General features: G+C 34.4%; 2 protein-coding genes across 2 annotated transcripts; both read left to right on the top strand.

The window, feature by feature from the left end:
* Positions 1-1,362: 1,362 nt before the first annotated feature.
* On the top strand, positions 1,363-4,900 carry LOC127521834 (olfactory receptor 13C2-like). Its single transcript, XM_051911280.1, has 2 exons — positions 1,363-3,177; positions 3,579-4,900. Exons 1-2 carry the CDS (start codon positions 3,169-3,171, stop codon positions 4,557-4,559), a joined length of 990 nt encoding a protein of 329 aa, XP_051767240.1. The 5' UTR covers positions 1,363-3,168; the 3' UTR covers positions 4,560-4,900.
* A 1-nt stretch (position 4,901) lies between these two features.
* On the top strand, positions 4,902-11,437 carry LOC127521826 (olfactory receptor 19-like). Its single transcript, XM_051911273.1, has one exon. It carries the CDS (start codon positions 7,997-7,999, stop codon positions 9,017-9,019), a length of 1,023 nt encoding a protein of 340 aa, XP_051767233.1. The 5' UTR covers positions 4,902-7,996; the 3' UTR covers positions 9,020-11,437.
* Positions 11,438-17,201: the final 5,764 nt, after the last annotated feature.

The following is a 17,201-nucleotide window of genomic DNA, read 5'->3' as shown; positions in this document are numbered from 1 at the left end:
CAAATACACCATAACAGATAGCATACAAAATACTGTACATAATAAACTACATGCCAACATGAACATAATATTTTGTACACAGATCAAACTAATGTTCAGAAATAGTTCATTTTTTTTTTGTATAATGTTATTTAAAAAGCAATATAATAAAAGTTGTGCAGTTGTGCTTTCAAGTTAATTTTTTTTAAAGGTTAGAAACAATTAATTGTTTGTAAAACTATCAAACTAAACATTTATTTGTTCCATATATAATCCATGACAGCTTGTTTAATTTCTAAACAAGGTGATATAAAGATAAAAAATGACGTAATCAAACTACAGTGAGAGCAAACAAATGACTCCTTTTGAATCACTCTCGCAGTTCTCGAATCTCATCTCGTTCTCGAGTAGAATCGGTTGCAACGGTTTTCGGATCACCAGTACACAACCGAGAACTGCTTCTTTTGGACGTGTCCGATTTGAGAACCGATGAGCTGATGATACTGCGCATGCGTGATTCAGCGTGTGATCTAAAGCTACAGAACAGTAATGACTGTCACAACACCGGTTAACTAGGACAACTGATGTTATGAGAGGACTCGAATGAGGGGCCCATATAGCGAAATGTAAGTTTATTTAATTACAAATAAATCGTAATGTAAAAGGATCATGGTTTCTGCGCTGATGAAGACTAATTTATTCACTTTATAACTGTAAAACTTCGTTTGCACATCACTGCCTGTATATGGATGCCTTAGATGCAAAAATAAATTGTATGAAACATTTCAGATTATAATGTTTTAGTTGACTGATGTTATGATTACTGACTTTATATATTTGAATGTGTTAAGTGTTTTTTAATCCCGGCCCACGATAGATGACATCATTAAGTCGGAGCATAAAAGAACCGGTGAACCGGTTTTTTCAACCGGTTTATTGAATCGAACTGTCCGAAAGAACCGGACTTCCTATCACTAGCAGCAACGGCTGACAAACAAAACCTGCAAAATTAAAATAAAATATCCTAATTTAAATAAAGTGCAAATACTTTTACAGAATTTTTCATGAAACATTTTACAAAAATGTAAAATGATTCTTGATGTCTGTGTGTGTCTGAATGATTTGATAAGTCAAAACTACCTAATGAGTTTACATTTTTTTTTCTTTTCAAAATATCATGACATTTTTGGATATCATGTGGTAGTATTCTAAGACTATAATACACAATAATATAAAATTAAGAAATTATGTAAATGATTAGACTCTGGATAAAATCAATTAATTTGACCACTAAATGATGATTACTGTATTTCATCATCATTAGTTAGCCAACTTCACCTGATCACATGCGACGCCAGAAATGAGTTTCAGCTCGGAATTATTGGCAATTTTCTGCTTCAATTTTAGGGTCACGCTTTAGTTTGGAGAACATATTCACTATTAACTACAACTTCTGACACAGAAATCCTAATTTACTGCTTATTATTAAAGTCAAGTCACTTTCATTTATATAGCGCTTTTTACAATGCAGATTGTGTCAAAGCAGCTTTACAGTGATAACTGGTAAAAAAATTTTGGCTACGCAGCAGCTCTTAAAGAAAATTGTGTCATTGACCAGCTAAAATAAATTCAGTATCGATTCATTTCTTTGTAAAATCAATAGTTATTAGTTTAAAATGAATTAATATTAAGTTTTAAAACTAGAGATGTTCGATTCTAAAACAAATTTTTGCAGTAAATGCTAAGCCGGTTCACCAAATTGAACTGAATCAAGACACACATCCAAAGTAGCACGCATGGTCTTTGTGCAGCACTGAATGAGCCAATATGAACACGTCCTGACAGGTTATTAAACCAAAGAACCAGTTCGAAATGAGTTAAGTTATTAACACAAAAATAAACATGAATGAACATCAGAAGGTATGTTGTTTCAACTGCGGAAAGTTGTCAATACACACCATTTTTTCAAGTTCAAGTCCACCAAGGTTAATCTACTAATGATTCTCTACAGAAACTTTTTTTGTTATGCTGGTTGAAAGTCTTCTCATATCCTGATAGCAATCACTATGTTAAGCAGTCTAAATGTATTTTTATAAATATACATCGTCTGTGGAAGACGCAGGTCCATAAAATGTTTGTTCAATCATTGCATTTGGTCTGAATGAAACGATAGCATCGATAGCACGATAGTGTTCCCTGTCAGTCAATGTGTGTTTGCATACCACTGCGCAGCCTGTTCACGCAGACATCATACGTCATCAGCGTGTTCACATACGCTGTGCAGACAGAGCGAGAATGGCAGGCAAACAGCAACAACCTACTTTTTCTTTAGTAGTACTGTTACTCACTGTACTGTTAAGTTTCCTCACCTGTGAATGACACGATGTAATACAATAACGTTGTCTCTGGTAGTCTCGTTTCTGGTCTGTGCGCGTCGTCAGTGTTGCCAAGTTTGGCTACTTTAATACTGTTGCTGCGGGTTTTTCATGTCCACGGGTTGAAGCGACCACAAATAACATGATATTTAGCCCCTGGAATGCAAATTTTACCAGGGGAACCCACCAAAAATGCGGATTTTACCCCCCAGAATGCGATGGGACCGTTTTGAGCAGCAATTGGGCAGGTTTTGTTGTGAAAACCTGGCAACCCTGGGGATTGTATGCTTTCAATGCTAGAACGCTAAAGTTAGCATTTCCTAGATAACTTATTGCACCTTTAATTTAATCAAGTTCAAACTACATGAAGTATTTGAGTGGAGATAACATTTTTTCATCATGTGGAATCACTGTCTACGATTGAATCATGTTCAGACAAGAGTTTTTTTTTTTAGTGTAAAATAATAAGTTGAGTTTATTTTCTCTTAAGAACTTAAATAACTTTAAGTAGCCTATATTTGAGTAAAATTAATTTGTTTCATTTTGTAAATTTGTACAATAACAATGAATTGCCATGCGATTGTGTTGGTTGTAGTCGTCGTGTTTATCTTCTTGTTTTTCATCTTTCCTTTAGCGATTCTGCAGGTCCTAAGTAAAAGGTGCCCTTCGCATTTACTTGCAGCATCTCTTTGGATTAGTAACTGTGTCTGATTCTGATGTATCTGATTATGCCAGTTCTGTGCTATGATTGGGCAACTGACAAGTCTGGAGGGGCCTGCCATTTGTATTTGAGGGATATACTGTATAGTTCAGTATGTATGAGGTCAGTGGAAGTCTTTTTACAGTACTGTGTGCCTGTATTAGCTTTACTGTATTGTGCTGCTCTACACCTTTCTGTGAGTACACCATAGTTACTGAACCTGAAATCTCACATATTATACACAAAATGTTAGTTTAATTAGGCAATTGAAGTTTTTAAAGATGCATGTTAAAATATAATTGGTTTTAAAGCTTGTAATATCTAATATGCTCATACTTCATCTTGTTTTGCAGGGATAAAAATTAAGTATAATGGCAAAAAATAATGTATTGTAATTGCTTACAGTCAAATTGGAGTAAGAATATCTATCTGAGATACCCATGTTGCAATATCTGTTATAGAGGAAAATAGCATAATGAAATCATTTCTTACAACTCTGAATAATGTACTGCTTTTCTACCCAGACAGGAGTGTGTGAACTGACCATGAATGAAGATTTCGCTGAAAACAGGAATATTTCTATTCCATCTTATTTCTATATCAGTGGTTTTTCTGGTATACCTCACGTGAGATACTATTACATGTTCTTGTTTTTTGTTTACATAATTTCTTTGCTTGGAAACTCCTGCCTCATGTTTGTTATCATTATAGACAGAAATCTTCACACTCCTAAATATATCGCTGTCTTTAATTTATCATTGACAGACATTTGTGAGAGTACCGCTGTGATCCCTCAGCTACTGGACACATTTTTGTTTGGGAATCAGTTGATCCCATATGGATTGTGTTTGTGTAATATGTTCTCTGTCTTTGTATTTATTTCAACACAATCACTAACACTTGCTGTTCTGTCTTTTGACAGATTCATAGCCATTTGTTTACCACTGAGGTATCATATGATTGTGACCCATAGATCAATGCTTGTTATAATTGGAGTCACATGGGCAGTGGCACTGTTTATGATAATTGCTGCTACAATTTTCATCAGTAGTCTTTCTTTCTGCAGAGTTATTGTCATCTTAAACAGTTTCTACTGTGATCATGGGCCTATATATCGTTCTGCCTGTAGCAATAATTTTCCAAGTTCTGTGATAAACAATTTGAACCCGATAGTGATTCTCGGGTTTCCAGCATTTTTTATTATCTTTTCATATGCATGTATAGCTGTAACATTGTTCAGAATCACAACCCCACAAGACCGTCAAAGAGCCACAAAGACATGTACTGCTCATTTAATATTAGTGGCCATATTTTATGTACCTATCACTTTTACATATGCACTTTCGTCCATTATAAACACTAACACAAGGATCATTAATCTCTCTCTGACCTCTGCGCTTCCTCCAATGCTTAACCCTATAATCTACACATTCATGACAGAAGAGTTCATGGTGTCTGTGAAAAGAGTCCTTAAACGGAGAATCATATTCCCATCTCCAAAATAAACCTCTTTATCTACATTTTAATTACATTATTACTATTAGACACTTTTGTGTTTTTTTTTTTCTTTTTTTTTCTGTGAATGTTTAGAATAATGTATGCTTCTATGATATCACAGGTTCTTTAAAAAGCCAGACAACAGGTATCATGACCTCATTAACAAATTTTGAAACCACTAACAAACTACTGTAATGTATTTTTTTTTAAAGCCACAATTTACATTATGAAAAGAAAGAAAAAAGAACCCAATAAAACAAATAATGTGATGGTTAAATCATCCTTTAGTGTGTATTTCTTTTGTTCTGACATACATTGAAGGAATGCACTGTGGCCAAGTAGCAAAAACAAGAGGCAATAACAGTATTTGATTTTATGTAACCAGTTATAGTTATATAATAAATTTACTTACTTTTAGTTAGTAATTACAAATAATATTAAACAAATGCATAACATACACTAAAAAACAAACAAACTAAACAATCAAATGACTGGCAGCAACGGCTGACAAACAAAACCCGCAAAATTAAAGTAAAATATCCTAATTTAAATAAAGTGCAAATACTTTAACAGAATTTTTCATGAAACATTTTACAAAAAAACAAAAACAGTCTTTATTTTACAGTCTTTTCCTGAATTATTATGATCAAACACCTTCACTGTGGAATGTAAATCTCTTGCAGTTAATCATTTCAGTAACACATGTATGAACTAACGCACACACAGGCATCACTGCATTGATAACTACACAGTTAATGCTTTTCAAACAAAACAACCTGAAGCACAACATCAATGTTTTCTGGTCCATCCTCAACTGAAGCACAGGCACTACTCTTCAGCACAATGGTAACCTCACAAAACTCAGACAATACAACACTTTAAATCCCATCATAATAGAACATTAAACACTAACAGATCTCTCTAGATCTCAGCAGAGGATGATTACACAACTACAAAACAACAGTTTCACTTATTACAAACCAGTTTGACTTTATTTCTTTCATACATGCACAAAGGTTTTTATTGAGAATTAACAGAGGTTTAGATGTCTTATTGACAATAATGGTTTAGTTTGAAGTCAGCATTATGGTTTTTTAGTGTTTTTGTTAATTGGGCTCTTGACTTATTAATATATATAGTAATAACTATGTGTTTATAAAACATGTTTGTTGAAGCATGGTGAGCCAACGTAATTATCATCATCAATTGCTTAAACACACTTCTTGAAATTGTGCCTCCTTTTCTCAAAACTCTAAACACAAATCCATAACTTCTAACCAAATTCCCCAAACTTCCTATTTTCAGGTCAAAATGAAGCTCTCCACTCAAAACCATTCAATCTTGCTGAAAAACCAAACTCATGCCCTCAAAAAAAAAAAAAACAAACAAACACACAAGCCCTTAAAAAACACACACACTACAATATAGTCTTACACACTAGTGAGATCAATTCAAAACACTTTTACAAAAACCTCCTTTTGGCAATCAGGTATCATTTTACAGATCAATGTCTAACACAGTTATACAACATAAATAGAGCAGATATATGTTATATATAGCAGATACAGTGAAATTCAACAGTAAGCTTTTAGAAAAGTTTATCTTCATTACACTGTAAAGAGATCTTTCAGTAGATGAAAAGCACTAGAAGAGAAAAGTTGAAATACTAAAGAATTGAACATAAATCACAGAACAGTAAAAAAAAAAAAAAAAATAAACCAATTCAACATCCTCGACCAAATTGCATTACAGTACTGGTAATGACCATATTTGCCATACTAGTTTCTTAGTCTTCTGACAAAAGACTTTCTCTCCCTCCCCTCAGTTCTTCAAAAATATGAAACATAAGAAGTACTTATGGCTACAAATCAATTTGACAATTATGCGTTTGAGGGCGAACAACATGTGCTCCAGTATTTACTGTACATAGAATGGTGAAATTTCTCTCATCTAAACTGCTGCTACTGTGTACTGTAATTATACTGTATGTGTAAGTAGTATAAAAACCCTGTAGATGAGCCTGTAGACCAACTGCCCTCATGGTCTACACAAGAACACGGTCAACTATAGTGATTTGTACTTCAATGTCCTTTGACCCAGTCACCTATTTATATTATCCTGAGATTCTGATTGGTGTGTCATCAGTTTTGCTACTCGATGTTTACACATGGATAAATGTGTGCTATTTGAGTTAATTATATTATGTGTTTTCTGAATGAGAACATGGTTAAACCTGTGCTAAATGATGGCATTTTTTGTGTAAAAAATTCTGAGACTATAATACACAATAATATAAGATTAATAAGTTATGTAAATGATTAGATTTTGGATAAAATCAATGAATTTGACCACTACATGATGATTACTGTATTTCATCATCATTAGTTAGCCAACTTCACCTGATCACATTTTCTACATTACACACCGGGTGCAATGCGACACCAGGAACGACGCAAGTGTTTTTTGTTAGTTTCAGCTCGACACGGTTATCATTTTCACGTCCAGCGCCCACGTTGTTTAAATAGCAAATGTATTCACACCCATCCATTCACCCATGGCGCATTCAGGCGCATTGTTGCCTTGTCGCTATTTTGAGGCAACTGAAAACAAAAAATAAAAAATAAATAAAATACTACAACTGAAAACAACTGCGCTATCGACCAGCAAAAACCTGGTCTAAAGTCAATGGCGCAGTCATTTTCAGTTGTATTTTATTTATTTATTTATTTATTTTTTGTTATTTAAAGGGCTTGTTAGTAATATGCGCCTATAGGCGGGTGTACAACGCGCGTATACTCTGCTTGTTACACACATGGACATGCAGCAGCATGCCAAATATTAAAAATAAAAGGATTATAATGTAAATTATTATTATTACGTACATAAAGATAAAAATGCCTGTCATAATGGATAGTCATTGCATGTATCAGTATTACCTATTTGCAGTAAGGACGAATGAAGGCTTATTATTAGGGCCCTATATCATCAAGTAGTGTCCGACATCACCTCATGTTCTCTTAAATTCTAAAGAATTTTAAAAAATGTAACCTTAAACATTATGGAGCACCAAATGATTAGCAGTATAAAACTTTCTCTTCTCTATGGATTAGTATCAGTGGCAGTGCCAGTTCTGTGCTGTGATTGGTCGGCTGACAAGTCCATCGAGGCCTGGCATTTGTAGTACAACTGATCGACTGAAGGGTATATAGTTCAGTATGTAACAGGTCGGGGAAAGTCTTTTTTACAGTGCTGTGTGCCTGTATACAGCAGAGGTCCTCTTCACCTTTCTGTGAGTTCAAGTTTTCAAAGATGTGTATTAACCTTAATGATCATGATTGCTTTTAATGAAAATCATTAGAACATTTTCTGTCTGTCACTATGTTGCTTGCCTTAAAATATATGTTGTACAGAAATGCCATGCCATTTCAAATGATTTCTTATCGCAATGACTAAACACACTTATTTCTGCCCTGACAGGATGAACACAAGATCAGTGATTGAACTGACCATGAATCAAGATTTCTCTGAAAACAGGAATATTTCTACACCATCTTATTTCTACATCAGTGGTTTTTCTGGTATACCTCACATGAGATACTATTATATATTTCTGTTTTTTGTTTACATAATTTCTTTGCTTGGAAACTCCTGCCTCATGTTTGTTATAATTATGGACCGAAATCTTCACACTCCTAAATATATGTCTGTCTTTAACTTATCACTGACAGACATTTGTGAGAGTACTGCTGTAATCCCTCAGCTACTGGACACATTTTTGTTTGGGAATCAGCTGATCCCTTATGGATTATGCATGTCCAATATGTTCTCCAATATTTTATTTTTTGCAGTGCAGTCACTGACTCTCGCTGTTCTCTCGTATGACAGATTAGTAGCTATTTGTTTACCACTGAGGTATCATATGATTGTGACCCATAGATCAATGCTTGTTATAATTAGTTCTTCATGGACACTGGCACTGTTGCTAACAATAACTGGAGCAATTTTCATGAGCAGACTTTCTTTCTGCAAAGTTATTGTCACCGTTAACAGTTTCTACTGTGATCATGGACCTATATATCGTTCTGCATGTAACAATAATTTCCCAAGTTCTGTGATTGCCAGTTTGTTCCCGGCAATTATCCTTGGTTTCCCAGTATTTTTTATTATCTTTTCATATACATGCATAGCTGTAACATTGTTTAGAATCACAACCCCACAAGACCGTCAAAGAGCCACAAAGACATGTACTGCTCATTTAATATTAGTGGCTATATTTTATGTTCCCATCACTTTTACATATGCTCTTTCATCCATTATTAACACTAACACAAGGATCATCAATCTCTCTCTGACCACTGTGCTTCCTCCAATGCTTAACCCTATAATCTACACATTCATGACAGAGGAGTTCATGGTGTCTGTGAAAAGACTTCTTAAAAGACGAATCACATTTTTACCTTGGAAGTAAACCTTTTCTCCCAATTTAAATATACCATTAATTTTATATTCTCTGTTGTGAAGTTCATTTTTAAAACAGTTCTTCATACAATAAATGCGATTTAAGTCAGTCTTTTATTTTGAAGCACAAAATTGCCATTCATCATTTCTATAGGCATTTTAGAATTTTTTTCAATAAAGAGTTCTAAGCTTTGAATCAATCTAAGCAGTACTGAAACATTTGTAACATTTAAAAACAAAATCCCATATTAAAGGTGAAGTGTGTAATTTCAATTATTTATTCATCTCATTTTTTTTTTTTTTCTTGTGAGTTTAAACAAAGGGGGATGTTTTGTTGATTTGTGTGGGTGGCTCTCATTGTAGAATATATGTGCATTAAATATGCAACAGTGCTCCTCCATCAATATTAGTATTGTAATTTCACTGTTTTTCTGTAAAATACAATTATTATTATTATTAAATAGTTCATTTTTATATTGCAGTACAATAGTATTATTATATATTTCTTTATGCGTTTATTATTTTTATACTTTAATAAACTAAAAATAATATTGTTATAATAATAACAACTATTATTATATTGTATATTTATATTCATTGGGTCCCATAAAAAATAAAAACATTGTGGATGAAGTAAAGAGATTAACTCCGTCTGTAATGTACTCACAACAGCAACATGTAGTGTGAGAAGAACAGTGATCCGATGACTTTTAAAATTGTGTAGTGTCTTCCCGGCATTAGTCTTGGAGTTTGTTAACTTAAAAACTTTGATTTAACTGATTGTCTCAATTTTTTTTTTAAGTTCTAAAAACTCTTTACGCTGCCAGATCTGAGCCACAAGCAGGCCATAGCAATGCCACATGTCGGCCAAGAGCAAAGAAATAAATCAGAACTGGACCTTATCTGAGCCACAAAATCTTTCTATATTACTCATAGAATCATCTTAGCATTAACAAGCAGAGTCACTGAAGGAAAGGAGAGAACAGAAAAAAGAGACCAACAGAAACACAAGAGCTACAACTGACTTCAGCCACAGCCTTAGATGAAATCAACTGAAGATAAAAGAAGACATTAAATCTCTCCAGATCTCAGCTGAGGATGATTAAACAACTCCACAAATAGCATTACAGCTTCACATATTACTAACCAGATTGACTTTATTTCTGTCATTCATCTACAGAAGTTCTTATTAACAGAAGTTTAACACTCTTTTGTTTCATTTGAAGTCACCATAATGGTGATTGCTGTTTCCATTAGTTGGGCTCTTAACTCTTATAATGTGCTTGTTTTCTCTGGCTACTGTGACAGTGTGTTTGTCAGTCACATTTGCAGTAGTAAAGAAAGCGGAAATGAGATCAGATGATGGTTTTATAACCATCATAAAATAGCCTGGATCACTGATTTCATTAGAATGTAATAGCTGTGTTGTACCATTAATACATTTAAATTGCAAACTCTGTTTTATTGCAATATGAGATCACACTGTATGGTTGAAATCAGTTAGAAAACTAAAGATAAACCCATGAGCAGAAAGCAATAAACTACACTGACAAACACAGATATGAGCAATCAGCTTACAAATCTCAACAACGGTGACAACAAAATATTCAGACAATCAGATCAACTCTGGACATCCCAAAAAGCTACTAAAAGACAGAACAAAAACTACAGCAAAAAATAAAAGCAAATAGTTAGAATTAAAGAAAATAATAGGACACTTCAACTGCATAATTTATTCATGCTGTGATGCATGCTGGGAGTTTTGTATTATTGATCCCAGCATGCATTGCGGCATGACACTTTTGATTGTCACCATAGTTAAAATTCATGTGCTGATTTTTGATGTCTTTGTGTGTCATCTTAAAAACATTTTTTTTTTATTTTAATTTTTTAAGGCCTTCCACACACACACGAAGATTTTAAGCCGATTTGCACCCCTGAATGATCAGGGGGCGTGGCCCGATTTGAGGCTTATCGTAAACTATTTTTTTTGTCCGAAAAATCCTCTATTGTGTGGTGTCATTACTATTATTTAACTGCTCCCAGTTGAGACGCAGTGTCCCCGATTCTTTAGCTTAAATTTGGCAGCCACAAACATGCCTCAAAAGTGGAGTATTGAGACAGATCACCCATGTTCCTTTTTTTCTATTTTGTTTTTTCACTCTAAAGCAGAATGTGTGGCAGGAGAGCCTGCTGACAACGTCGATTGTCCTCCATTTGTTTTTCTTCTCAAGTCATGTTTGATGTCACTTATGTCACTCCAGTGAGAATATTCTTCCAGCATCACTCCATCTCCACCTTTACCCAGCAGGCACAGGATGTACTCCAACATCGATCAGACATTGGATTTTGGTGGAAAATGAAAATCAGGTTGACATCTTAATCCATTGTTTGTTTGATGTCAAGGTCCAATGTTAGGCAGATGTTGAATTCTGGTTGGAATAAACACCAAAAAATGAATAGAAAAAATCAATCAATCAATAAATAAAAACGGTGAAATCCATGGCAGTACAGGTTAGTGAAGTTATTAAACGTAATTTCGGGAGGAATCTACTAATCTTCCAATTAATACCAATGTATAAAAACCAGCATCTTACCTCTTCCCGTTGTTAGTTCTTTCAGCATCCCTCCTCCTCTCCTTCTCATCCTTTTTGTACAGTTTTGCCTGTTATAGGGGGGCAATCGGAGCTCGAGTAGAATATCCTCTCTGAGCCCCTATATAGCAGACAGCAATGTTAACAACTCAAGTCAAACTGCACAACTAAAGCAAATACTGGCCACTGGCCATATTGGTGACTGAAATGAAGTCAATCTGTTTAGTCAAAAGTGAAGCTGGTAATGCTGTTTATGGAGTTGTTTAATCCTCCTCTGCTAAAATCTTGAAAGATTTAATTCATATGAAAAGATTTGGTAATGCATATTTATAAATTCATTGAACATAAGCCAGTAGTCTCAAAGTCAGTTCCTGGAGGGCCACAGCCCTGCAGTGTTTAGCTCCACCTCACATCTGCTTGGAAGTTTCTATTAATCCTGAAGACCTTGATTAACTGGATCAGGTGTGTTTGATTAGGGTTGGAACAAAACAGGAATTGAGTTTGAGGAAAAAAGCCAATAATAATTTTTAATGTCTTTACATACACAACACAGGCTCTACTCTTCAGCACAATGGTAACCCCAAAAACTCAGACATACCAGAAACCATTTTAAATTCCAAAATAATAGAACATTAAACACTAACATATCTTCCCCTATATTAATATTGAGCAAAACACATGAAATAACACTTAATTTTAACATTGACCCTTCCTTTAACAGTCAGAAGCAAAGCATGCTGGGAACTAGAAATCTGCTGTAACTCATTCCGTGAATGTGTGTACATTCTCATTTATATGGAACACGTATGTGCAATATATATGCACAATAAAGGATAAAACTTTAAGAATTTTACATATAATGCTGTTTTGTCTTCATGTCTAAATATTGTATCAATATATAGCCATACAGGGTCAATGTATATATTGCAGTACATTGAAAGATATAAGCACTAGTTTCCTATATATGGAAATGTATTATGTAATATGTCACATTATATTTTGCAGTATATTCCCATATATTTTTGCTACGTCAGAGGGTCTGTGGTTGGAAAGATGCTTGAGAAGCCCTGCAGTGGTCAACCTGAAGCTTTCACCTGCACACCCACTGAAGCTAAGCAGGGTTGAGCCCGGTCTACATCTGGATGGGAGAACTCCTGGGAGACTGGGTAGCTGCGGGAAGAGGTGATGGAGAGGCCAGTGGGTCTGATCAACCTGTGGCCTGAGTGGGTCCTAATGCCCCAGTACAGTCACAATAAGCTGTACTGTATAAAGGGTTAAAATAAACCCCAGAAAATAAGGGGTGTAACCCTGGGGCAAAAATAATCCCTACATTACATCACATACCATGCAGGTAGATAGTTTTTTAGTTAGTTTCACATCACAAATGATATAGTACTTATATATACTATATCAGTATATATTTAGTTCTTACAACTTACATGGAAGCACTCTATTTTTTTCATTGCTATTTTTAATGATTTTGAAAGAAGTCTCATATGCTCATAAAGCCTGCATTTATTTGATCAAAAATACAGAAAAACAGTAATATTGTGAAATATTATTTCAATTTAAAATAATGGTTTTCTATTATAATATACTTTAAAATATTATTTATTTCTGTGATGCAAAGCTGAATTTTAATCAGCCATTACTCCAGTCTTTAGTATCATATGATCCTTCAAAAATCATTCTAATATGCTGATTTATTAAAAGTGTTGAAAACAGTTGTGCTGCTTAACATTTTTTGTAAACTTGGATACTTTTTTCAGGATTCATTGATAAATAAAACATTAAAAAGAACAAAATTTATTCAAAATAGAAATCTTTTCTAACAATATAAGCTTTTACTATCACTTGTTATCAGTTTAACACATCCTTACTGAATAAAATTATTAATTTTGCTTTCAGAAAAGAAAGAAAAAAAAATCTCGTAACAAAACAAAACCGTCAACCATTGAGATCTTGTAACGAAACAAAGCCGACCGTCATTGAAATCTCATAAAGGAACAAAACCGACCTTCATTTAAATCTCATAACGGAGCAAAGCTGATCGTCCTTGAAATCTTTTAACAGAAAAAGAAAAACTTTCATTGAAATCTTGTAACCAAATGAAACCAACACTGAAAACTAACTGTCATTGAAATCTCGTAAAGGAACAAAACCAACCGTCATTAATCAATCTCATAAAGGAACAAAACTGACTGTCATTGAAAATTAACAGTCATTGAAATCTCGTAACTGAACAAAACTGACTGTCATTGAGATCTCTTAACTGAACAAAACCTGCTGTCACTGAAATCTCATAACTGAATAAAACAGACGTCATTGAAATCTCATAACAGAACAAAACCAACTGACACTGAAAACCTACCGTCATTGAGATCAAATACCCAGCAAAACCGACCATCATTGAAATCTCGTAATTGAACAAAACGGTCATTAAAATCTCGTAAAAGAACAAATCATATTGTATTGAGATTTCGTAACTGACAATGAAAACTGACTGTCATTTAAATCTTGTAATGGAACAAAACCGACCATCTTTGAAATCTCGCAAAGAAACAAATCCGACCATCACTGAAATCTCGTAACGAAACCGACTATCATTGAGATATCGTAACTGAACAAAACTGACCATCTTTGAGATCTCGTAATTTAAACAAAACTGACAGTCATTGAGATCTCATAATTTAAACAAAACTGACAGTCATTGAAATCTCGTAACAAAACAAAACCGACCGTCTTTGAAATCTCATAAAAGAACAAAGAAAAAAAAAAATGACCGTCATTTAAATCTCATAACCGAACAAAACCGACTGTCATTGAAATCTTGTCACAAAACAAAACCAACAGTTTGAATTGTTTCAAACTCAACTGTCACTGAAATCTCATAACGAAATAAAACCAGCCATCATTGAGATGTTTTAATGGAGCAAAACAGAGTCTTTGAGATCTCACAACTGAACAAAACCAACCATCATTGAGATCTCGAAATTGAACAAAACCGACCATCATTGAGATCTCGTAACAGAACAAAACCAACTGTTAATAAAATCTTGTTAAGGAACAAAGCCGACTGTCATTAAAATTTTGTTAGGGAACAAAACCGGGTGGCATTGAAATCTTGTAATGGAAAAAAATGGCCGTTATTGAAATCTCATAAAGGAACAAAATAGACTGTCATTGAATTTTAGAATGGAACAAAACCGACCGTCATTTAAAATCTTGTAAAAGAACAAAACATACCGTGTTAAGATTTCATAACTGATCAAAACTGACTGACAATGACAACCGACTGTCATTAAAACTGTCATTAAAATCTCGTAAAAGAAACAAAACTGACCGTCATTGAGATCTCGTAACCGAAGAAAACCGTCCGTCACTGAAATCTCATAACCGAATAAAACAGACGTCATTGAAATCTCATAACTGAATATAACCGATCGTCAATGAAATCTCGTAACGGAACAAAACCGACCATCATTGAAATCTCGTAAAACAAAACAAAACAGACTGTCTTTGAAATCTCATAACAGAACAAAACCGACTGACACTGAAAACCGACTGCCATTGAGATCTTGTAACCGAACAAAACCAACCATCATTGAAATCTTGTAATGGAATAAAACCAACTGTCATTAAAATCTCATTAAGAAACAAAGCCGACCGTCATTAAAATCTCGTTAGGAAACAAAACCAAGTGGCATTGAAATCTCGTAATGGAAAAAAATGGCTATTATTTAAATCTTGTAAAGGAACAAAATCGATTGTCATTGAAATCTTAGAATGGAACAAAACAGACCATCTTTAAAAATCTCACAAAGAAACAATACAAACCGTCACTGAAATCTCGTAACAAAATGAAACCAAGCGTCATTGAAATCTCGTAAAGGGACAAAAGAACAAACCTTGCCATCATTGAGATCTCGTAAAGAAATAAAACCAACCATCACTGAACTCTCGTAACAAAACAAAATTGACCATCTTTGAAATCTCGTAATGGGAAAAAAAAACGACTGTCACTGAAATCTTGTAATGAAATGAAACAGACCGTCATTGAAATCTCATAATAGAACAAAGCTGATCGTCATTGAGATCTCGTAACGAAACAAAACTGTCTTTGAAATTTTGCAGCTGACCAGCTGTCATTGAAAACCAACAATCATTGAAATCTCGTAAACGAACAAACCTGACTATCATTAAGATCTCGCAAAGGCACAAAAACGACCATCATTGAAATCTCGCAACAAAACAAAACTGACAGGTATTGAGATCTAAAAAAAAACAAACAAAAAAAACTGACCATCACTGAAATCTCATAACAAAATGAAACCGATTAAGATCTCATGACCGAACAAAACCAACTGTTACTGAAATCCTATAATGGAATCAGTTTATTTAAAACAAACAAACAAAAAACACACAAACTATTTTGTTTAAATGACACACAAAGACATCAAGAATCAGCACATGAATCTCAACAAGGGTGACAATCAAAAGTGTCATGCCGCAATGCATGCTGGGAACAATAGTACAAAACTCCCAGCATGCATCACAACATGAATAAATTATGCAGCTGAATTGTCTTATTTTCTTTAATTCTAACAATTTGCTTTTATTTTTTGTTGTGGTTTTGGTTCTGTCTTTTAGTAGCTTTTTGTGATGTTCAGAGTTGATATGATTGTCTGACTACTTTGTTGTCACCACTGTTGAGATTCATACGCTGATTGCTCATATCTGTGTTTGTCAGTGTAGCTTACTGTTTTCTGCTTTTTTTTTTATTTTTATATTCAGTCTTTTAGTTGAATTGTGCAATACAGTCTGATCATGTTGCTGTAAAACAGGATTTGAAATGTATTTCAAATGTATTAATGGCACAACACAATTATTACATTCAGATTTAATGTCTTCCTTTATCTTTAGTTGATGTCATCTAAGACTGTGGCTGAAGTCAGTTGTAGCTCTTGTGTTTCTGTTGGTCTCTTTTTTCTGTTCTTTTCTTTCCTTCAGTGATTCTGCTTGTTGACAGGCTTGTTAATGCTAAGTTGATTCTATAAATAATATATAAAGATTTTGTGGCTCAGATAAGGTCCAGTTCTGGTTTTTTTCTTTGCTCTTAGCTGACATGTGGCATTGCTATGGCCTACTTGTGGCTCAGATCTGGCAAACAGTTGTGGTCCGCTCGTCATACCACACGTGGCAGTTGTAGGCCGGATCTGGGCCGGCACAAAGTTGCTATCTGGGATCCTTGAAGAAACTTTGCTCTTGTTTGTCCTTTTTCTCAAGGGAATTGGGATAACCATCTGTGCCTCACAGTTCAGGACCTGCTGCAGCTGAGGTGAGTAGGAGACTGAAATCATGGGGTTCATAGGTGGAGGTCGCCGATGAGTTTGAAAAAGGTGTGAATATCTGAATAATGATGATTTGTTATCGCTCACATCATCTGATCCGGCAGCGAGTGTGCTTCAGGCTTCAAGCCAAGATGAGCAGGACAAGGCTGATAAGACAGAGAATGTTTCTGAGCGCTCTTAACCCACCTGCCCCACATATGACGAGCTGCTAGAAGTTATGACCCGTGCCACGGAAAGATGTGATCTG

The sequence above is a fragment of the Ctenopharyngodon idella genome, chromosome 10 (genome assembly GCF_019924925.1).
Source record: "Ctenopharyngodon idella isolate HZGC_01 chromosome 10, HZGC01, whole genome shotgun sequence".
NCBI classification, from domain to species: domain Eukaryota; kingdom Metazoa; phylum Chordata; class Actinopteri; order Cypriniformes; family Xenocyprididae; genus Ctenopharyngodon; species Ctenopharyngodon idella.
This window is presented reverse-complemented; position numbering and strand designations above follow the sequence as displayed.

What these genes read in the sequence shown, in the direction of transcription:
- LOC127521826 (XM_051911273.1), top strand. Translation starts at nt 7,997, where the DNA reads ATGACTAAACACACTTATTTCTGCCCTGACAGGATGAACACAAGATCA.